Genomic DNA, 17,430 nt, shown 5'->3' on the forward strand with positions numbered 1-17,430 from the left:
AATCGGCTGAGGGGAGGGCGTAACTCTCCTTACTCCAGCAAAGCAGGAGTATGAAGTTTATGTTATCAGTGTACAGCTGCTGTAAGAGAATGGTGCACCTTAGTGCCCGTAGGTGCGAGATATTATCCAACTCTGATTTTATATTCCTGCAACTTTAACCGCGGTTCTTAGTTTATAAGGGTGTATGCGCAAAGTTCAACGTGTCTCCTTTGCGGTTCCACACTACAAATGGCTTGGATTATTTTCCCGCATCTGCACGGGACTGGCGCTGCTTTTGTTCTGCTTGCGGTGATTCTGACAGGTGATGCAGTTGCGCAGGTTTTTGACAGCTATGGATTATCATACGCCTTGAGGTCCGAGCTGTCAGAGGACACGATATTGGTTGCCAATAATGGGATCCGCGTGCCTTTCGGGAGATCAGTCTTCATTGATCCCATCAACGATTTGGTTATCCAAGTTCAGCCCGGTGATAAATGCAGCATAACGGTGCTGGACAATGATCCCTTGTCTCAAAGGCCTGGACACCTGTCTCCGAAAAAGTTTCCGTGTGAATTTGGCCCCAACGACGTGAAGTATTCTCACTTTGGCTCTAGGAGTCCGCCGAGGGATAGAGTGAGATTACAACTCAGGTATGACACCCAAACGGATACCATTATAATACCTTTTATGATGGAGGTGGAAGTCATTTTCACACAGCTGGAAGTGCTAACCAAAAATATGCCACTCACAGTTGAGAAACTGCTCGGCACGAGTAACCCCATCGATAGAAGAATTTTAGAATTCACCTATGATAAAAGTGCACAACAGTGCAAAATAGCCTCTCTCTCCAGTGGCAGCGTGCTGCCAAGGTACGGAAAACTTGTGGATGAAGACAGTCTTGGAACAATGCTGGACTGTGATGAATTTATTCAAATGAACATCCGTTATCAGCATACTTTTGCTTTGAAGTCACCAAGCAGAGATTACATTCCAATGCTTGTGGAGTTACTTGATAAGGAAGGCAATTTGCTCAAGCAGGAATTTTTCCAAATTTTGGTCAGGATTAAAGAGGGAGAGGAGAACACAGCTCCTAAACCCAGTTTTGTTGCAATGATGATGATGGAAGTAGACCAGTTTGTAATGACAGCAATAACCATGGATATGCTGGCTGCGGAGGATGTTGAGTCGAATCCTGACGAATTAATTTTCAACATCACCTCCACCCTGTCTTTTGAGGAGGGCTACATAGTGAGCACAGATGATAGGAATTTACCAATAACCTCATTTTACCAAGGAGACCTCAAAGACTTGAAAATCGCCTATAAACCCCCTGCTGTGGATTCAAACACTGAGCGGATTTTCCAGATTGAGTTTGAGGTTGTGGACACAGAGGGGGCTGTGTCAGACCCTTTTGCTTTCATGATTGTTGTTAAGCCTATGAACACGTTGGCCCCTGTGGTGACTAGAAATACTGGGCAGTTATTGTATGAGGGTCAATCCAGGCCTCTGTCCAGTTCACAGAGTCTGGAAATCAGCGATGAGGACAGTTTAGACAAAGTCAAAATCACTGTTATTGATGGGCTGAGGCATGGAGATTTGACTATTCTGGGCTTGAGGAGGAAATTTTTCACCCCGGCTGACCTTGACGCTGGAGTGGTCGTTTATCAGCATGATGGCAGTGATACATACAGTGATAATATTATTTTCAGAATGACAGATGGCACAAATGAGGTGGAGTTTTTGTTTCCAATCACTGTTGTGCCAACTGATGATGAGCCTCCCATAATCAATGCCAACACTGGTTTGGTTTTGTTCAAAAACCAATTGTTGCCAATCTCCTCACTCATGCTAAGTGCAGCAGACATCGACTCAGAGGATTCTTCTATAAAATTCACAATAGAGCCTCCCTTTTCCATAATTGGGCAGGTGTTGCTGCGTCAGTCTGAGGCCCCAGAGGACCCATCAACCTGGAAGTTTAATACAGAGGATGAATTGTACGAGAAAGTAGTGACTGAATGGCTGCAGCAGGATATAACTGATGGTAAACTGTTTTACAAGCACACTGGGCCTCACAGGGCCAGCACAGTCATGGATCAGTTTGTGTTTAGAGTTCAAGATGACAATGACCCACCAAACCAATCAGGTGAGAGCTTGTTCATTGTCAAAATTATCCCTGTTGACGACATCCCACCTGAACTCTACCCTGCCACAACTCTGCAAGTAACTGTGCACGAGTATCAGCTTACTTACTTCCGAAAGAAATTCCTCCGTTACACTGACCTGGACTCAGAGGATCGAGATCTCAAATACACAATCATCCAGCCGCCGACGGATACTGATGAGAATAGCCCTGTTGTATTGGGAGCTCTGGTATTAACTGAAAAGCCAAACACAGAAGTCACAATTTTCACTCAGGCACAAATTAACCACCACAAAATAGCATACAAACCACCTGATCTTGAGCTTGGAATTATCAGTCATGTTTTGCAGTTTCGGTACACTGTGGAGGATGTTTCTGGAAATGTTGTAGAAGGAGTTTTTACTATATTTTTAAAGCCTGTAGACAACAAGCCGCCTCAAATAACCAACTCTGGATTTACTGTGCTTGAACGCGGCACACATATCATTACAAGTGCTGAGCTGGACACGTCAGACACAGACACAGACAGCAAGCAAATATCCTTCACTATTACTCAGCCTCCACTGCATGGCCAGATCCAGTTTACATTCACTGACATGACAAGAGGGGACACTTTCAGCTTAGAGGATATTAGAAATGACAGAATTTCATACATCCATAATGGCGATGAATCAACCGTTGATTCAATACAAATAGATGTCAGCGATGGCGTCCATATTGTTTCAATTACTATAAAGATTCATGTGAAACCAATTGATGATGAGACTCCAACTATCAGTCTCCCAGCTGGCACAATTGGCTCCTTCATAGATGTACTGGAAAATGGAGCAACAGAAATCACAAGTAATGTAATTCAGGGAAGAGATGAGGACACGGATGACCTCCGTTTGACCTTCATTGTGGAGGACCCACCATCATTAGGTGAACTTCTGGTGAAAGGTGTCCCATCTGGCACATTCACCCAAGCTGATATCATTAACGGTTTTGTAGTCTATGCTCATACCAGTGGGGAAATAGGCTTGACCACGAAGGAGGACTTTTTCAATCTCACTTTGACGGACATGTCTGATGAGTGGACTGTAGGAGGAAATAAGATTACAGGTGTCCGAGTGCATGTGACTATTCTTCCTCTGGACAGCCAGGCTCCAGAGGTCTTTGTGGGGCCAGTGTTCACTGTTGTTGAGGGAGAGAAGAATGTCATTCAAATTCTTCATATAAGCGCTGATGATGCTGACACCTCTGACGATGACCTCCTTTGTACAATCATTGTACAGCCGACTTCAGGGTATGTAGAAAATATCTCCCCTGCCCCAGGCTCAGAGAAATCCAGGTCCGGGACAGCTATTAGTGCTTTCACCATCAAGGACATCAGACAGAATCACATTTACTATGTTCAAAGCATTCACAAAGGAGTCGAGCCAGTGGAGGACAGGTTTACGTTCAGATGCTCTGATGGCATCAATTTCTCTGAAAGGCACTTTTTCCCTATCTCCATAATACCCTCTAATGATGAAAAGCCTGAGATTTACATGAGAGAGTTTGTAGTTATGGAGGGCATGAACATAGTCATCGACACTCCCATTCTGAATGGTGCTGATGCAGATCTCCCATCGGATCAGCTCACATTCATTATTACCAAACCTCCCAAGCATGGATTTATTCTCAATCAGCTCACTACTGGCACTATCCCTGTCACTAACTTCACCTTGGATCAGATCAGGGAGGCCTCCAGCATTGTGTATGAGCATGATGACTCAGAGACCACAGAGGACACCTTTTATATTGTTCTCACAGACGGAAAGTTCAGTGTAGAGAAAAAAGTAATAGTTATGATTATCCCTGTGGACGACGAGACCCCGAGGATGGCAATCAATGATGGCCTTGAAATTGAGATCGGTGACGTGAGAGTCATAAACAGCAATATTTTAAAGGCTACTGATGTGGACTCTGAGGATGACCTACTAACTTATATTATTCGCTATGGGCCTGGTCAGGGATATTTACAGAGGGCAACACCTTCTGGGACATTGCAAAATATCACAGTTGGAATGAACTTTACACAGAATGAAGTGGATCAGGGTTTAATTGTGTACATCCATGACGGGCAAGAGGGGATTCGAGACCTCATCAAATTTGATGTGACAGATGGCATCAACCCTCTGATTGACAGATACTTCTATGTTACAGTGGGTGGCCTTGACATGGTTTTCCCAGATGTTATCAGTAAAGGTGTATCCCTTAAAGAGGGTGGGAGGGTTTCTCTGACAACAGACCTGCTCAGTACCAGTGACCTCAACAGCCCAGATGAACACTTGGTTTTCACAATCACCAGAGCTCCAATGAGAGGACACCTCGAGTGCACAGACACACCTGGGATGCCAATCTCATCCTTCACACAGCTCCAGCTGGCCGGCAACAAAGTCTACTACATCCACACTTCTGACGATGAGGTGAAAATGGATAGCTTTGAATTTGAAGTGACTGATGGCTACAACCCTGTGTTCCGCACTTTCCGCATCTCCATCACTGATGTGGATAATAAAAAGCCTGTGGTGACAATTAAAATCCTTGTGGTAACTGAGGGAGAGAACAAACTCATCACGCCTTTTGAGCTTACAGTGGAGGACAGAGACACCTTTGATCGCTTCTTAAAGTTCACAGTCACTCAAGTCCCAGTTCATGGTCGCCTGCTCTTCAACAACACCCGGCCTGTCACCTCCTTCACAAAGCAGGACCTGAATGAGAACATGATCAGCTACAAGCATGATGGCACAGAGAGTGCTGATGACAGTTTCTCCTTCACCGTTACTGATGGCACTCACACAGACTTCTACATCTTCCCCGACACAGTATTTGAGACACGAAAGCCCCAAATGATGAAGATTACTGTCCTCCCTGTGGATAATGGGATACCGCAGATTGTGGTGAACAAGGGTGCCCCAACATTGCGGGTTATGGAGACTGGTCACCTGGGGTTTGTGATTACCAGTAAGACCCTTAAAGCAGAGGACAGAGACAGTATTCAGAATTCAGTGACCTTTAGGATTACTCTCGCTCCAGAACACGGCTACCTGATCAACCTCAGCAAAGGAAATGCCACCATCATCACCTTCACACAAGGTAAGGGAGCTGCTTTTCAAACAGTTTTGCAATCCTGTGACATTCTGATAGATTTGTAATGTTCCGCAAGAACTCACATTGATGACAGTTTATAATTCACTTGAGCCCACTCTCAAACTCACTTTACATTTACTCACTCTGCTAAATATACTCCCCTGTGAAGCCTGAAAAATGCTGAGTTCAAACATAAGGTTTTTGTTTTCACTCAAGAGACTGCCTATTTACAGAGATGAAGTATGCCACTGCCTTAGGCTGAACAGATCTCACTAGAGAAGTGCATTTTTCAAACAGTGCCTAATGTATTTCACTTTGGGAGAGAACTGATGGTGATTTCTACATTACCAGAGTCATATTTTCTAACAGAAAGACAGGGGATTACATAGATGATAGATAGGTGGCATGATAGCCTGACTAACATCACACCACTGGCTTTGCAAACATGAGTAAAACAGTTATATTTCAAGCAGACCGGAGGGGTCTCTTGGTAAAGCTTGGTAACTGCTTAATATCAGCAGCATGAGTGTATAGTCAATATCCATGTATTCCCTGCTTTTATTTACTGAGTCACTGTGAGATGCTTTTCCCAAGAGGCCTGTTCAATATTTCAACAGTTCTCACAAGAATAAACAGACAGTAAATAAAGGCACTATCTCCTGGGCATTTCAAAATCACAGCTATGCATTCAGGAGCATCAGTCCCTTTAAAGGAAAATATTTTGACATCAATTATTGAAGGCATCAAGGCCTGTTAACTTCCCAATCTTTCAGATCCAGGGCTATAAAGAACATTGTCTAGCACCAGACATCAGGATGGAGCCCTTAACAATCAATCTATTCTTTATGTTCTGTGTCAAAGATATACAGCCCCTGTTACCAGGCATTTTGTGCTGCTTATAGGGCTCAGGAGTAGGTATTGACAAATATTCTCTCAGGAACCAATTAGACATACTGTATTTTTCCACTTGTCTTTTCAGCCAAATAACTAATTGTAACTTTTTTCAGTAGGATATCATGGATATTTATGCAAATGTTTCTCTTTTTCAGCTGAAATTGACGAAATGAACATATGCTATGTTCTATGGGATGGCGACAATGCTACAAATGACATCTTCTATTTCTCCATTGAGGACAGTGGTAAGTTACTTTACCTAAACATGCCCTCTTGAAATTATACTCTGTGGTAAGCATTAAAATTGATGACTTTTAAAGCTCAATTTAAAAAAATGTATATGCCGTCTCAAGTTTAACTTTAAGAAACACATTTCTTTAAGAAGGAAAAGGAAAAGCTTGAGTGTGCTTCATAATTTGCCTCATTTAACAGAATTACTAAGCAAAAGCTGTGTGCACAGATGGTAGAGATTTCCATAACAACTTCACACTGTGTGTTATTTTACCATGGGAAAATGATCAAGTATGCATGCCGTGAACGAGAAGGAAAGAAAAATATACTAATTATAGATAACTTTTGTTTTTGTCAAGTTTTGTTGATTTCTATTCAACCAATAGTTCTGCCAAAACATCTGTATGTCAGAAATTCTATGCTTTTATCTGAACATTGATGTTAGTCTTACTATGCAGTATACCTTTGGTAGCTCAATCTTATACCACTCCACCCATTATCACCCACCATTTTCATGCAAGGCCTTCCTTATTTAAAAAATAATGATTGATTTAGCAAGTAAGTAATTAGTTAAACAATTAGCGAAGACCTTCCTTCCACTGTAGATATGTAGTCAGTGAATGGTTTTAGGCAATCATTCTTGTGTTGCCGATTAGCAACAGCAGTGTGCCTGACTGTGTGTCCTTTCTGCTACCCTTCAGCTGTGATGAGTGAGCACAAAGGACCTCTCTAATATGGGCCCTCTTTTCCCACAAGCACCTCAGTGGGCCCCTGTGCACATTTTCTCATCTCTCGACTCTGGACTAATCTGTGGCTTCAGTTGAATAATAGACAGGTTAACATCAATGCCAACAGGTGGATAGGGTACTAATGAGTGATGACTAAAATACAGGGGACAACTCCTTATCAGCAGGTGATACTGAATGGAAGTGCTTTACCTGAGCTCCTGGCAAATGCAAAGCCCACGCAGAGCTCTTTTGTTGTTGTGCGAGGTTCAGTTGGTCCCTTTATTATTGTCTCAATTGGATTATTTGTCATGGATCTCTCTGGACTTCTCTCCCTCTGTCACATTATTTCTCTTTCTTGCTTGTTTGATGCTTGATGACATACTTGTATCCCACACAAATAGTTCATCTTCCAGAAGTGGCAATTAACAAGTAATGTGAAAGATTGTAGGAAGTACTGGGAAAAGTGAATCTAAGGCAACTTTGATTCAAAACAGCATATGTCTTATTCTGTCCTCAATCATAGTTAGGTGCTCAAACAAAACAAAACATGACATTGCAAGGGTCAGAAACATCACCTACCTCTAAAATGTGATTCTATTACATGGGAATTTTGCTTTAGACTGACACCTAAATGGCTTGACAAATTGATAAAGAGTCTTGTTGGATGACCCATCCATAAGGATTCGACACATACTGCACTGCAGCTTGTCAGGCAGTCAGTGAACATTTTTTTTAATAAGATTTAAGCTGTGCTGGTGGCTGCCCTAAATCCCCAGACAGAGTCTCCAGCTCTTTGAACAGTCGTGTTGGAGAGGAGCTGAACGATGTACACCGGCACACAGCTGCAGTATGTCATGTTCAGCAGCGGAAAACATTCTCGTCTTCACTTGAAGTTCATTGGGAAATTTACCAACTGCACTTGGCAATTTCTTAGGGTGAAAAGTTACTTTTCATGTCGCAGCTGCTCAGTGGGATTCCAAGAGCTTTTGCTAACAGCTGTGACGAACCTTGAATGTGTGCACAGTCTTGATTATATGAATGATTGTGAGTTAATATTTGCAACTGAATGTTTCCGCATAGGGTGGTGGTCATTGTATTTACAGTACATACATACAATACCAATAGACAGGATTAAAACCAGGGCTGTAGCTTGATTACATTTCTACATTTTCCCATGTAGTGCAAATTAAGGCCTTCAAATTGATTGAAAAGGTCCAAGTAAACACAGATATTCAGTTCATTTCCAATTATGTTAAACAGAGAAAAGCAGCAAATCTTCACATTAGAAGATGGTAACAACACCATATTTCTTATAATTGATCAATTGTCTCTTACTGTAGATTAGTTTTCTGTTGGTCTGTTGTTACAACTAGTCTCCGCACCAGTTGAACCACTGACATTACCTGCTTTCAGTTTGCCTCTCATCAGAGATGAGATGAGTGCCTCACACAACTGATTGTTAAAGGATTTGTGCTGGATCCAACTTGCACTCTTTATAGGGCAGGGCACTAATTTACTGGCATGTTTTTTTTTGCAATGGGAGAATGAATGGAAAGTGCCAAACATTCATTAGACTCAATCCAAATACTATATATTATATAATACTATAATATTTAGCTGTTGAAGCTGAGATCATAGTTTCTCTGGTAGATAGATTGTCTTGGTGCAGGGCACTGCCTTGGCTCTGCTAAGTAGAGTTGTTTTTGGCAGCGATGTGTCTTCTGCTTGATGTGTCATTTAAACTTGTGTTCAGAACCCAAATTTAAATCTATATTGGACCCGACCTACTCTTGTCCATTGTTTGCCACAGTTCTATATAAATATTGGGTGCAGAAATTAACTTTGATTCAAGTTGTTTCACTCAATTAACTCGGCTAAGACACTTATTTGCTGTGTTTCGGTGGACTCCAGCCCTCCCCTTGTCTCCTAAGGATTCGGGTGCATTCAGGTGAGCTTACCTGAGCACAGACAAGCCCTGGCATTCCCAGGCAATTGTTTGTGGAGCAGAATCCCTGTCTGCCTCCAGCCAGTCAGTCAGCATCAGGGATGTTCCTACTGACAGACACACTGCTGTGGCCTTTGTTTTTCATTCCAGGCACTCACTACCATCTCATTTTTTTCTTTCACTGAGCTACAAAGAGGCAGCAAAAGATCATTGATTGTTCAGTCTATAAAATATGCTACGCCTGAAGGTCAAACTCCACAGCTATGTTCAAAGTTTCCCTTGTGTTTCCCATTTGACTTGTGAGATTTGTTCATTCAGATTTATAGATGAATGAACATTTTTTTCTTACATGGCAACCCCTGAAACAGAGAAGAATGTTTCTCCTTTCAAGTTTCCAATGCATGTCTGCAGCGCCCTCCTCAACAAGCGCGTTGTGTTTGTTGTTTCTGCCTCGTGTAGCAAGATAAATTCAGGTCACCGTGGAAACCTCAACCTAATAAATCCTCCGAACCATAACATCTGCCGAGTACATCTTCTACATCTTCCATGTTATCGGTGTGTAATCGCTTGTGACACTGAGTGCATACTTGAATCAATCTCCCTTGTCTCCCCTCCTGTCTAATCCCAGGTTAGGAGGGATTATCTTTCTCTCCATAGCGTGCTAGAGCAAAACAAAAGTAAAGGGGAACATGCACTTACATGTAATTGTGAGGGTAATATAGGCCTAGACTTTGTGTATGCTATAATATCCCCATCACAGCGCAGGTGATGACTCTGCAGTTTCTCTGTGTTTTTCTATCCTGTTATTAATGAAAATGTCTTCCCTACACTTTTCTTGGGGATCATAACATTCCTGTGTCCTTGGGACCGACTGTATAGTGTGTGAATCATATGCATAAGATTCAGGAAATTACATAGCTGGTCGAGTTCTTGTGTTTTAAAGAGATTTTTCGGGCGTTTTTATTGTTATGGAAAAGTGTTTTGTGATAAAACATCTGGAAGTTTATTAGAGGAGCTATTCCTTGGTAACAGCTGCTTCACGTGGGAGCTGAAAAACTGAATTACTGAGAGGATTTAGGCTAATCGTTTTAGATGGAGTGGGATTTGCGTGTCTCACTGGTCCCTTATATCCTTGCAATTATATGTGCAATGTTTATTACCCAGCACAAGTCTTATCTATTCAACACAACACAATGAGGTGTACATTTATTGTTCCTTTAAAGTGTGTGTAAAGAGCAGAGAAGTAAAGTAACAGCATTGTGGATAGTGCTGCAGTGACTGTCCAGACAATTGAAGACCCGATGCTCATCGGTGAGGGGATGAAACATTCATGGTGAGCTAACGATGATTGGCTCATTCTACAAGGCAAGTAAGCCAAAACATTTCAATCAGAGTTTTCTTTCTTATATTATGAATTATGCGTTTGAATAAGCCAATGAAGGGTTTCCTGTCTTATTCCGTGGGCTTCCCTGGCTCAAGTGTGTTGGAATTCTATCAGAAGTTAGTGTTGTGCTTCTTTTTCTCCATTGCAGTTTATTTTTCTCTTGAGGGCTGATTACTGCTAAATAGTCTGTGGTTAGTAAGAAAGGCATATTTTACTGTTTCGGATGTGCTGGGACAGAATAAAAGAGAGTCCTAAATGTATTAATTATAGATACTGATTTAGAAGAGTAACAGCCTCTTATATATCTTTCACTCTGGTAGTTATTGTATATCCCTTAGGATTTGGGTGAATATGCCAAAAGCTTCTGAGACCGATTTACACTGATGTGCCCTCATTTTCCCTCTGGAAAACAGGGGAAACCCTGCTTGATGATCCCTTACTCTGTCTTAATACGCTGCAATAGTCGACGTGTGGAGCCGAGGTTAACAAAGAAAAAGGCAAATTCCCAAAAGTATAGAAACCCCAGGCCCAGGCTTGTTCCCTGGATGATGATGATGATACGTGTCGTCATACCTGCCTGAGGATATTAGTCTAGCAGAACTGGGGTTGTTCAAGCAATGAGTGTGTAGAAAATCCCTCTCTTGTGGAAAGATCTTGCAGTCAAGAGTCTCTTCAACTCCAGAGAACCTGATGAAGACACATATTAAATACATATAGCTTTCTAGCACAGGCAAAAGGAGAAGATAAAAACTAAAATGAAACCGTTGGTAGCTTTTCACATCTACAATGAAAGCACATTTTAAATCTCATTCTCTTGTGTGAGCGTTCCCTTTGTATCTCATTTGATTTTTGGCCATTACATATCAAACAATTTAATGAGACCGTGTTTTGACAAATTTGATATTCCCCAAAACAGCAGGAACTGTGAGAGTCAGTCATGTCTCTTTTCACTCTAGCAGAGCTTTTGTTAAATTTCACAAAATCACTCTGGATAATGTGTTTTTGGCCCCTGAATCCCAGCAGTGGGCCGGAGCTTCTCCTCTCAGTCCTGCTACACGATAAGTCTCTGACAGCTGGGCTGAGGCTGTAGTGTGACAACTCTCTCCAGCTTAGCCTGGGTTTCACAATTAGAGCTCAAATGAAAGGTACTGTAGACACTTTTTATGCACAAACATTCACACACACGTACACAGTCGCACACACAAATCACCCACCATCTATCCATCTCGGGGCCAGCTGCCTGATCCCATAATCAAAGATGGAGCTGGCACTGCTAAAATGTTGCATCTAGATGCTAGGAACCAACTACAGTTTAATTGATAACTGCTCTGTCTTTGATTTCAAGCTGTTATTTCTCTTGATTAGACTGCTATGATGTAGACCAGGGAGAAAAACAGCTTCTTTCATTGTGAAACAATCAGCATTTCAGTATGCCAAGAGAATATATACAGTAGAGGGAAATTGAAAATGTTATACAGTTTGAAGCAAACTCTCTTGAGAAGGTTTGCATTTCATATTCTCGCTGTGAACATGGTTGGAGTGTGTCTCGAGAGTAACAGGGCTCTCATCTCATAAAAGGTGCTGATGAAATCCTTTAGGGATTCTGTCTGTGGATCAAGCACCCTCTCACCACCACCTCCACCACCTGCTATCCTCCATGAGTGGAGCCTGATAGGCAGGATATGAGAAGTCATCTAGTTTAGAAATGGGAGGGGAGAGCAGTCAGAAGAGATGAAAGATAGAAGTGCTCTGTTGGTCCCAGTATTGGTGGGGGCAAGGCTTCAGGCGGCTTCCTGCCTGTAGCGAAGGAATGAATGTGCTGATGTGCAGTTCACTCTCTAAACACCGCCTGTGTTGACAACTTGTGAGGGCTCAAATGTAGAAGGTGAGCCCTGCGGGTGTTCAGCCTCGTCCACATAGTGTTAAGTCCCCTTTTTGAAAATAGGAGAGCAACAGAGACAGAAAGAATATAAATTATTCAGATATTTTCCAATGACTTGATTAGCCTAAGGTAAATACAGAGTAACCTTTTTTTTTTTTTTTATCTTTTCTTTTCTTGCTTTGATGAACATAAAAACAAAACATGTTTGGAACAACCAGGGAACTGTCCAGAGCTCAGATCAACCCTTCCCCCATGAAGAATAGTGAGGAATGTCTTACTGCCTGAAATTAACTAGACCATGCCTGGGCTTATCTTGGTTTTCCAGGACATGGGCTTGGAGTGAAGAGTTACATATTAACAAGTAAATGGGAAGAGGGAAACAAAGATAGGCCACAGGGTGCAGATCTAGACCACTGGGCATTCTGATACAGCGCTCACATGTAGCTCCTTACATCTTTAATTGACAGGAGCTATTATAATTACCACAACATTGTTCTGTAATACTTTAAAGGTTATCACTGGTCAATGAGTATGCAAAACACAGTTTTGTGTTTCATTACAGGGAGGGGCCTTATTAAACTGCTGGGATAGTCAGCTAACAGATTTATATTCACACTTAATTGACCTTCTAAAGAGAGTTGATTATTTGTAAAGGGCATTCAATGTGCATGAGTTAAAATGTTCCAGATATAGCTGTAGGCAGCGATGAAACTTCTGCACTTATTTTTATCCCCTTTGACATTAAACTTTTGTCCTTCAGATGCAATAGTTGTCTGTGAAATAGAATCATCATCATTCCTCCCTGGACCAGGTGTTGTGCTCCTCACACAAGGTTCAGATCTTTGAACACCCATGGTCTCTGAATGGTAGCTTTTTGAAGCTGAGTTGAGTTTCTGACACATTTGATGCAGTTCTGTGGTTATTTTCAAAATGTTAGATTTTGGAACGATCACACGATTACCTGTCTCTATCATTGAGCTTCAACTTCTGAGCTCTTCTGCTCTTTAATGCTGTCATCATATTCAACATTGTTCCCTGTGCTATATTAAATAAATGTGTTAACTTTATGACTGACAATCTATATTAAGCACTAACACTGTTTATTTGGCATCTTTGGAGGTGTATTTGCACAGCAGGAGATATAATCCATTTGTTGTCAGGCGTCTTTAGATAACACTGTGTTGCTGCTTTTGTATTTTTTGAATAATGACTGCTGATACAACATCATTAGTTGCTTATCCCAACTGCCAAGGAATAGCCATTTGATGATGTAAAAATCATATATTTGTGTATAACATAATGCCATTTGTCAAGTTGGAGGTGTACCAGGGACAGTGCACATTAATCAACATTTCAGCTTCTGCCTCGTGTGAGTATGCTAGAGTTAGCTAATGAGCTAATTTACATCTGCCGTTCTTGGGATCAATAAAGCCTTAGATGTAACACTTCCTACTAACAGACTTGCAGGGACTATGGTACACCAATTAAAAGTACTGTTGCTATATTAGTAAACTGGTGTAGGTTTAGTGTTGATATTACAGTAGGTTGATGTGACAGATGTCTACTGCTGCTGTTGATTTAGTTTTTTAACTGACAGGTTTTTAAATGATTTGTGACCTGGCTGCAAACCAAATCTCCCTCTGGGCACAATAAAGATTCTAGTTATTGAAAGATTGTCATGTTATGTGTCTTAAAACCTTGCATTCAGTACAGGCTTTAATAGTTCAATGCAGTGTAGGATATTTATCAGTATACTCTATGTTATACTATTACAGCATTAAGCCTGCATTATATTGCATGTTGAAAACTGTATATTAATAATTTTAGTAGTTACAGTGTGTGATGTATAACAATACATTTTTCTTTTCAACCATTGCATCAGTGTAGATCATTTTCGAAACGTAAACATACTGGCAAAGCTTTGCCTTAATCATAAAGCTATTTATGGATGGGCTTTGTTTTGACTTGTAAAGGTAATTGCTAAGCCAACTAGCAGGCTCTCTCCATCTTGTTCTTGATGGCAAACTTCATGCAGTATAATGCATTAGATTGCACTCAAATGTTTAAGACGAAATGAGAGTAAACAATATATATATAATATAATATACTACATGTTAATGATGCGAGAGTTATGCTGTACACAAATAACTTTCTGAATGTCCACTACTCTACCATACAAAGTCACAGAATCCATCCCTACAACTACCAGAGTGCGTCTGACTTTGCACCATGTTTTTTGTGTAACCTTCACATGCTCCAACACATCCAGAAGTTGATTTCACAATTATTCAAATACAGGGCGAAATACTACAATATTACAAAAAGGAGACAATAAGAACATTAAATCCTTAGACATTTTCTCTCCTCTTTTCATGGAAGCAGACGAGCCTGTTTATCTTTAACATGCAGCTTTGCACAGATCTACTTAAAGGCTCCTTTTTCACCAGTCATAAACAAAGAACCGAGAGTCATTTAGCACTTCTTTAGGAATTACCATTTTAGCTTTTCAGGGAGCATTTTCCTCTCAGGCTAAAGCCTTTCTGCATGTGAGGATTTACAAGTAACAACTGTGAATTGCAGCCGGAACATGTTGTTATAAATGGAACCAATGGAGGCCCTGAGAACAGCCTCGACAAACATGCTCTATTAGTATGGAGCTCATGAGTCTGTGGGACTGGGATGGGGTTTTATATTCTATGGCCTCACACTGCTGCTTTCAGCAAACAGTCCACCATTATTCAATCTGACAAGAGAGCAAACACTGTGCATTCAAGGGTCAAGAAAAAGCATGTCCCCCTCTCTTTGTGAAGTCCTTTCATCCTGCATCCTTGCGTTGCTTTGTTTTCTCTCACATTTCACACTCCCCCTTGTATTCCCTTTGTATCCCTCTATTATTTCCCTACCTATGTTCATTTCTATTCAGTCACCAGCAGCATTGGCGAGTTGACGTATATTTACCACATGCACGTGTAACAATGCAAGCCTTTCAGCTCCTTGGATGGAGACAGATTTTTGTCATGAGCTCATCTCTTCAGCCCCGGAAGTGTGTAACATATAACTTTCAACTTATTCATAAAGGTGTTGTAATGAGGTAATATATAATGCTTAAGTGGTTTTAGATAGATTTTGCAGGGGAAACCATTGTGCGTCTTACTTTATCATTTTCAGTGAGTCACAGATTTGCCAAAGCTAATTTAACAACTTCGGCCTCCTGGCTTTCAGGGCATTCATAGTGTACATAATTGACTGGTAATGACCGAGAGACTCTTGATTATAAATCCACAATGACCTTTACAAGTGAATGCTGAAGAAAGCCCTGCAGCTGCTTAATTCAGCCTGTTGTTGTCTTTACCCCTGCTATTGAGAGTTCAGGCTTTTGCTCTCTAAACTGTGTGGCTGATTGTTAATGAAGACAGTCAAGGCTGCTTTCTCCTTTGACAGACAGGAATGCCATTCAAGGGCAATCAAGGAATGCTTTTTCTGACCTCACCGACACAATCGAAACAAGAAAAGCCCTCAGCAACGACTTTCATACCTCTTTGGAAGGGTTCCGAAACTCAAGGTCAGCTAATTGATTTATGAACTTCGCTTGTAGAGCGATAAAGGCAAATAGACTTTTAATCTTTTCAGTTTTCAGGTGCAATACTTATCACAAAAGGCATTGTGAGAATGTCATTGGAATTATATTATACATTTTTCAGATGCACCATATTTAATGGAGAGGTGAATATTTGTTCTAAATCTTTCCAAATGGATTTAATATAAATTGAGATCTTTGTTAAGGATTGTAGCTTAACTAAAAAGTTTGAGAACTGAAATACTTTAGATTAACTTGAGCCCACCCATGTCTGAACAGTCCATATTTTCCAGCCCTAATGATGTAGCCATGATAAGGGATAAATCCTGACCTTGGGTGCTCGGCAGGACACGCTGTGCCCCCAGTTGGAAATCAGCAACCCGCGACAGAGCAGATCTTCTGCAGAGTTGTGCCTCAAGAGTTTTCCGCTTTTTAATCCTTAAGGTGTCTGGAAACATTTTGTTTCAACTAATATTTCCAGACGAGGCTAATAGGATTATACTTAAAGACCCAGGATGTTTGCCTGTATTTGATTCCAGTCATTTGTAGACTTGGAGAAATAGTGACCTTAGCAAATATCCAAAGGGCACTGTATTGAGTTGTTTTTCTGTCTGCTGTTTTCTTTTTCAAATGTACATCATTGATTCATATTTTTCAACAAATTCATTTTGAAAGTCCCTCAATAACTTTCAAAGAATGCATCTCTCAAGCCAATGTGTGAGTTTTGTGTAAAGTGTTTTCTGTAGCGGATGACAAATGACGTCATTTGTGGGAGTGTGTGAGGACACTAGAGCATGAAGCAGACTCCCAGGACAGGAGTGACCTTTCCCTACAATAACACTGTACAGTATTTCCTCTGACACAATTCTCTCCTGGGCCACAAATAAAGGAGCCCCATTTAAATTAGGGGTATGGGAATTCCTCACTGCCTTTCCACACGGGCGAGGGGGCTCCTACATTGTGTCCCAGGAAGAAAGTCATGGAGCAGTTTCCACAACAACCTTATGCTGCAATTTGGAATCAAAAACAGAAAGTGTGGGAACAGGATGAATGTCGCTGCTTTTATCAAAAGGTCTTTTAATGTCAATCGTACTGTCGAGGGCAGCTTTTATAAGAACACTAAAGCACTTTTTTCTAAATCACATAAGGCACAATTTAATCAGAAACTAGTTAGTTAAGTGCTTCACCTTGAATGATGTCTGTGAATGTTGGTTAATGGTGCAACATTTTCAAAATGTGCTCTTGCTCTCATGAGCTATTTAGTTTCTGTGCTCATCCAACCATCACCGTTTTGTACTGACTCTGTTACATTAATTGTTTGTCAATCTTAATGTCAGGTTTTGCCTGCATAATGCCAAACAAGGGAAGAATAAATTTATGTGATTTATTTCTACACAAAAGAATATGATCCAAAAAGCCTCCAAAATTGAAATGTAATTTCACCACAGCCAACAGAACAAGATAACTATGTTCCCATAAAAATGAACAGGAATTAATAATTGTTAGCAGAGGTGCAATATGGAAAACACCTCTCGGTTATTGCATTTCTAAACACC

General features: G+C 41.0%; 1 protein-coding gene across 1 annotated transcript in view; it reads left to right on the plus strand.

The window, feature by feature from the left end:
• The first annotated feature begins 228 nt into the window (after window positions 1-228).
• Window positions 229-17,430, plus strand: part of frem2b (FRAS1 related extracellular matrix 2b) — a 51,630-nt gene continuing 34,428 nt past the window's right edge. The window contains exons 1-2 of the mRNA XM_029445869.1: window positions 229-5,239; window positions 6,283-6,372. Of these exons, the coding sequence (XP_029301729.1) occupies window positions 229-5,239; window positions 6,283-6,372 (5,101 nt within the window). The remainder of the gene's footprint in view (window positions 5,240-6,282; window positions 6,373-17,430) is intronic.

Source organism: Cottoperca gobio, chromosome 13, assembly GCF_900634415.1.
Source record: "Cottoperca gobio chromosome 13, fCotGob3.1, whole genome shotgun sequence".
NCBI classification, from domain to species: domain Eukaryota; kingdom Metazoa; phylum Chordata; class Actinopteri; order Perciformes; family Bovichtidae; genus Cottoperca; species Cottoperca gobio.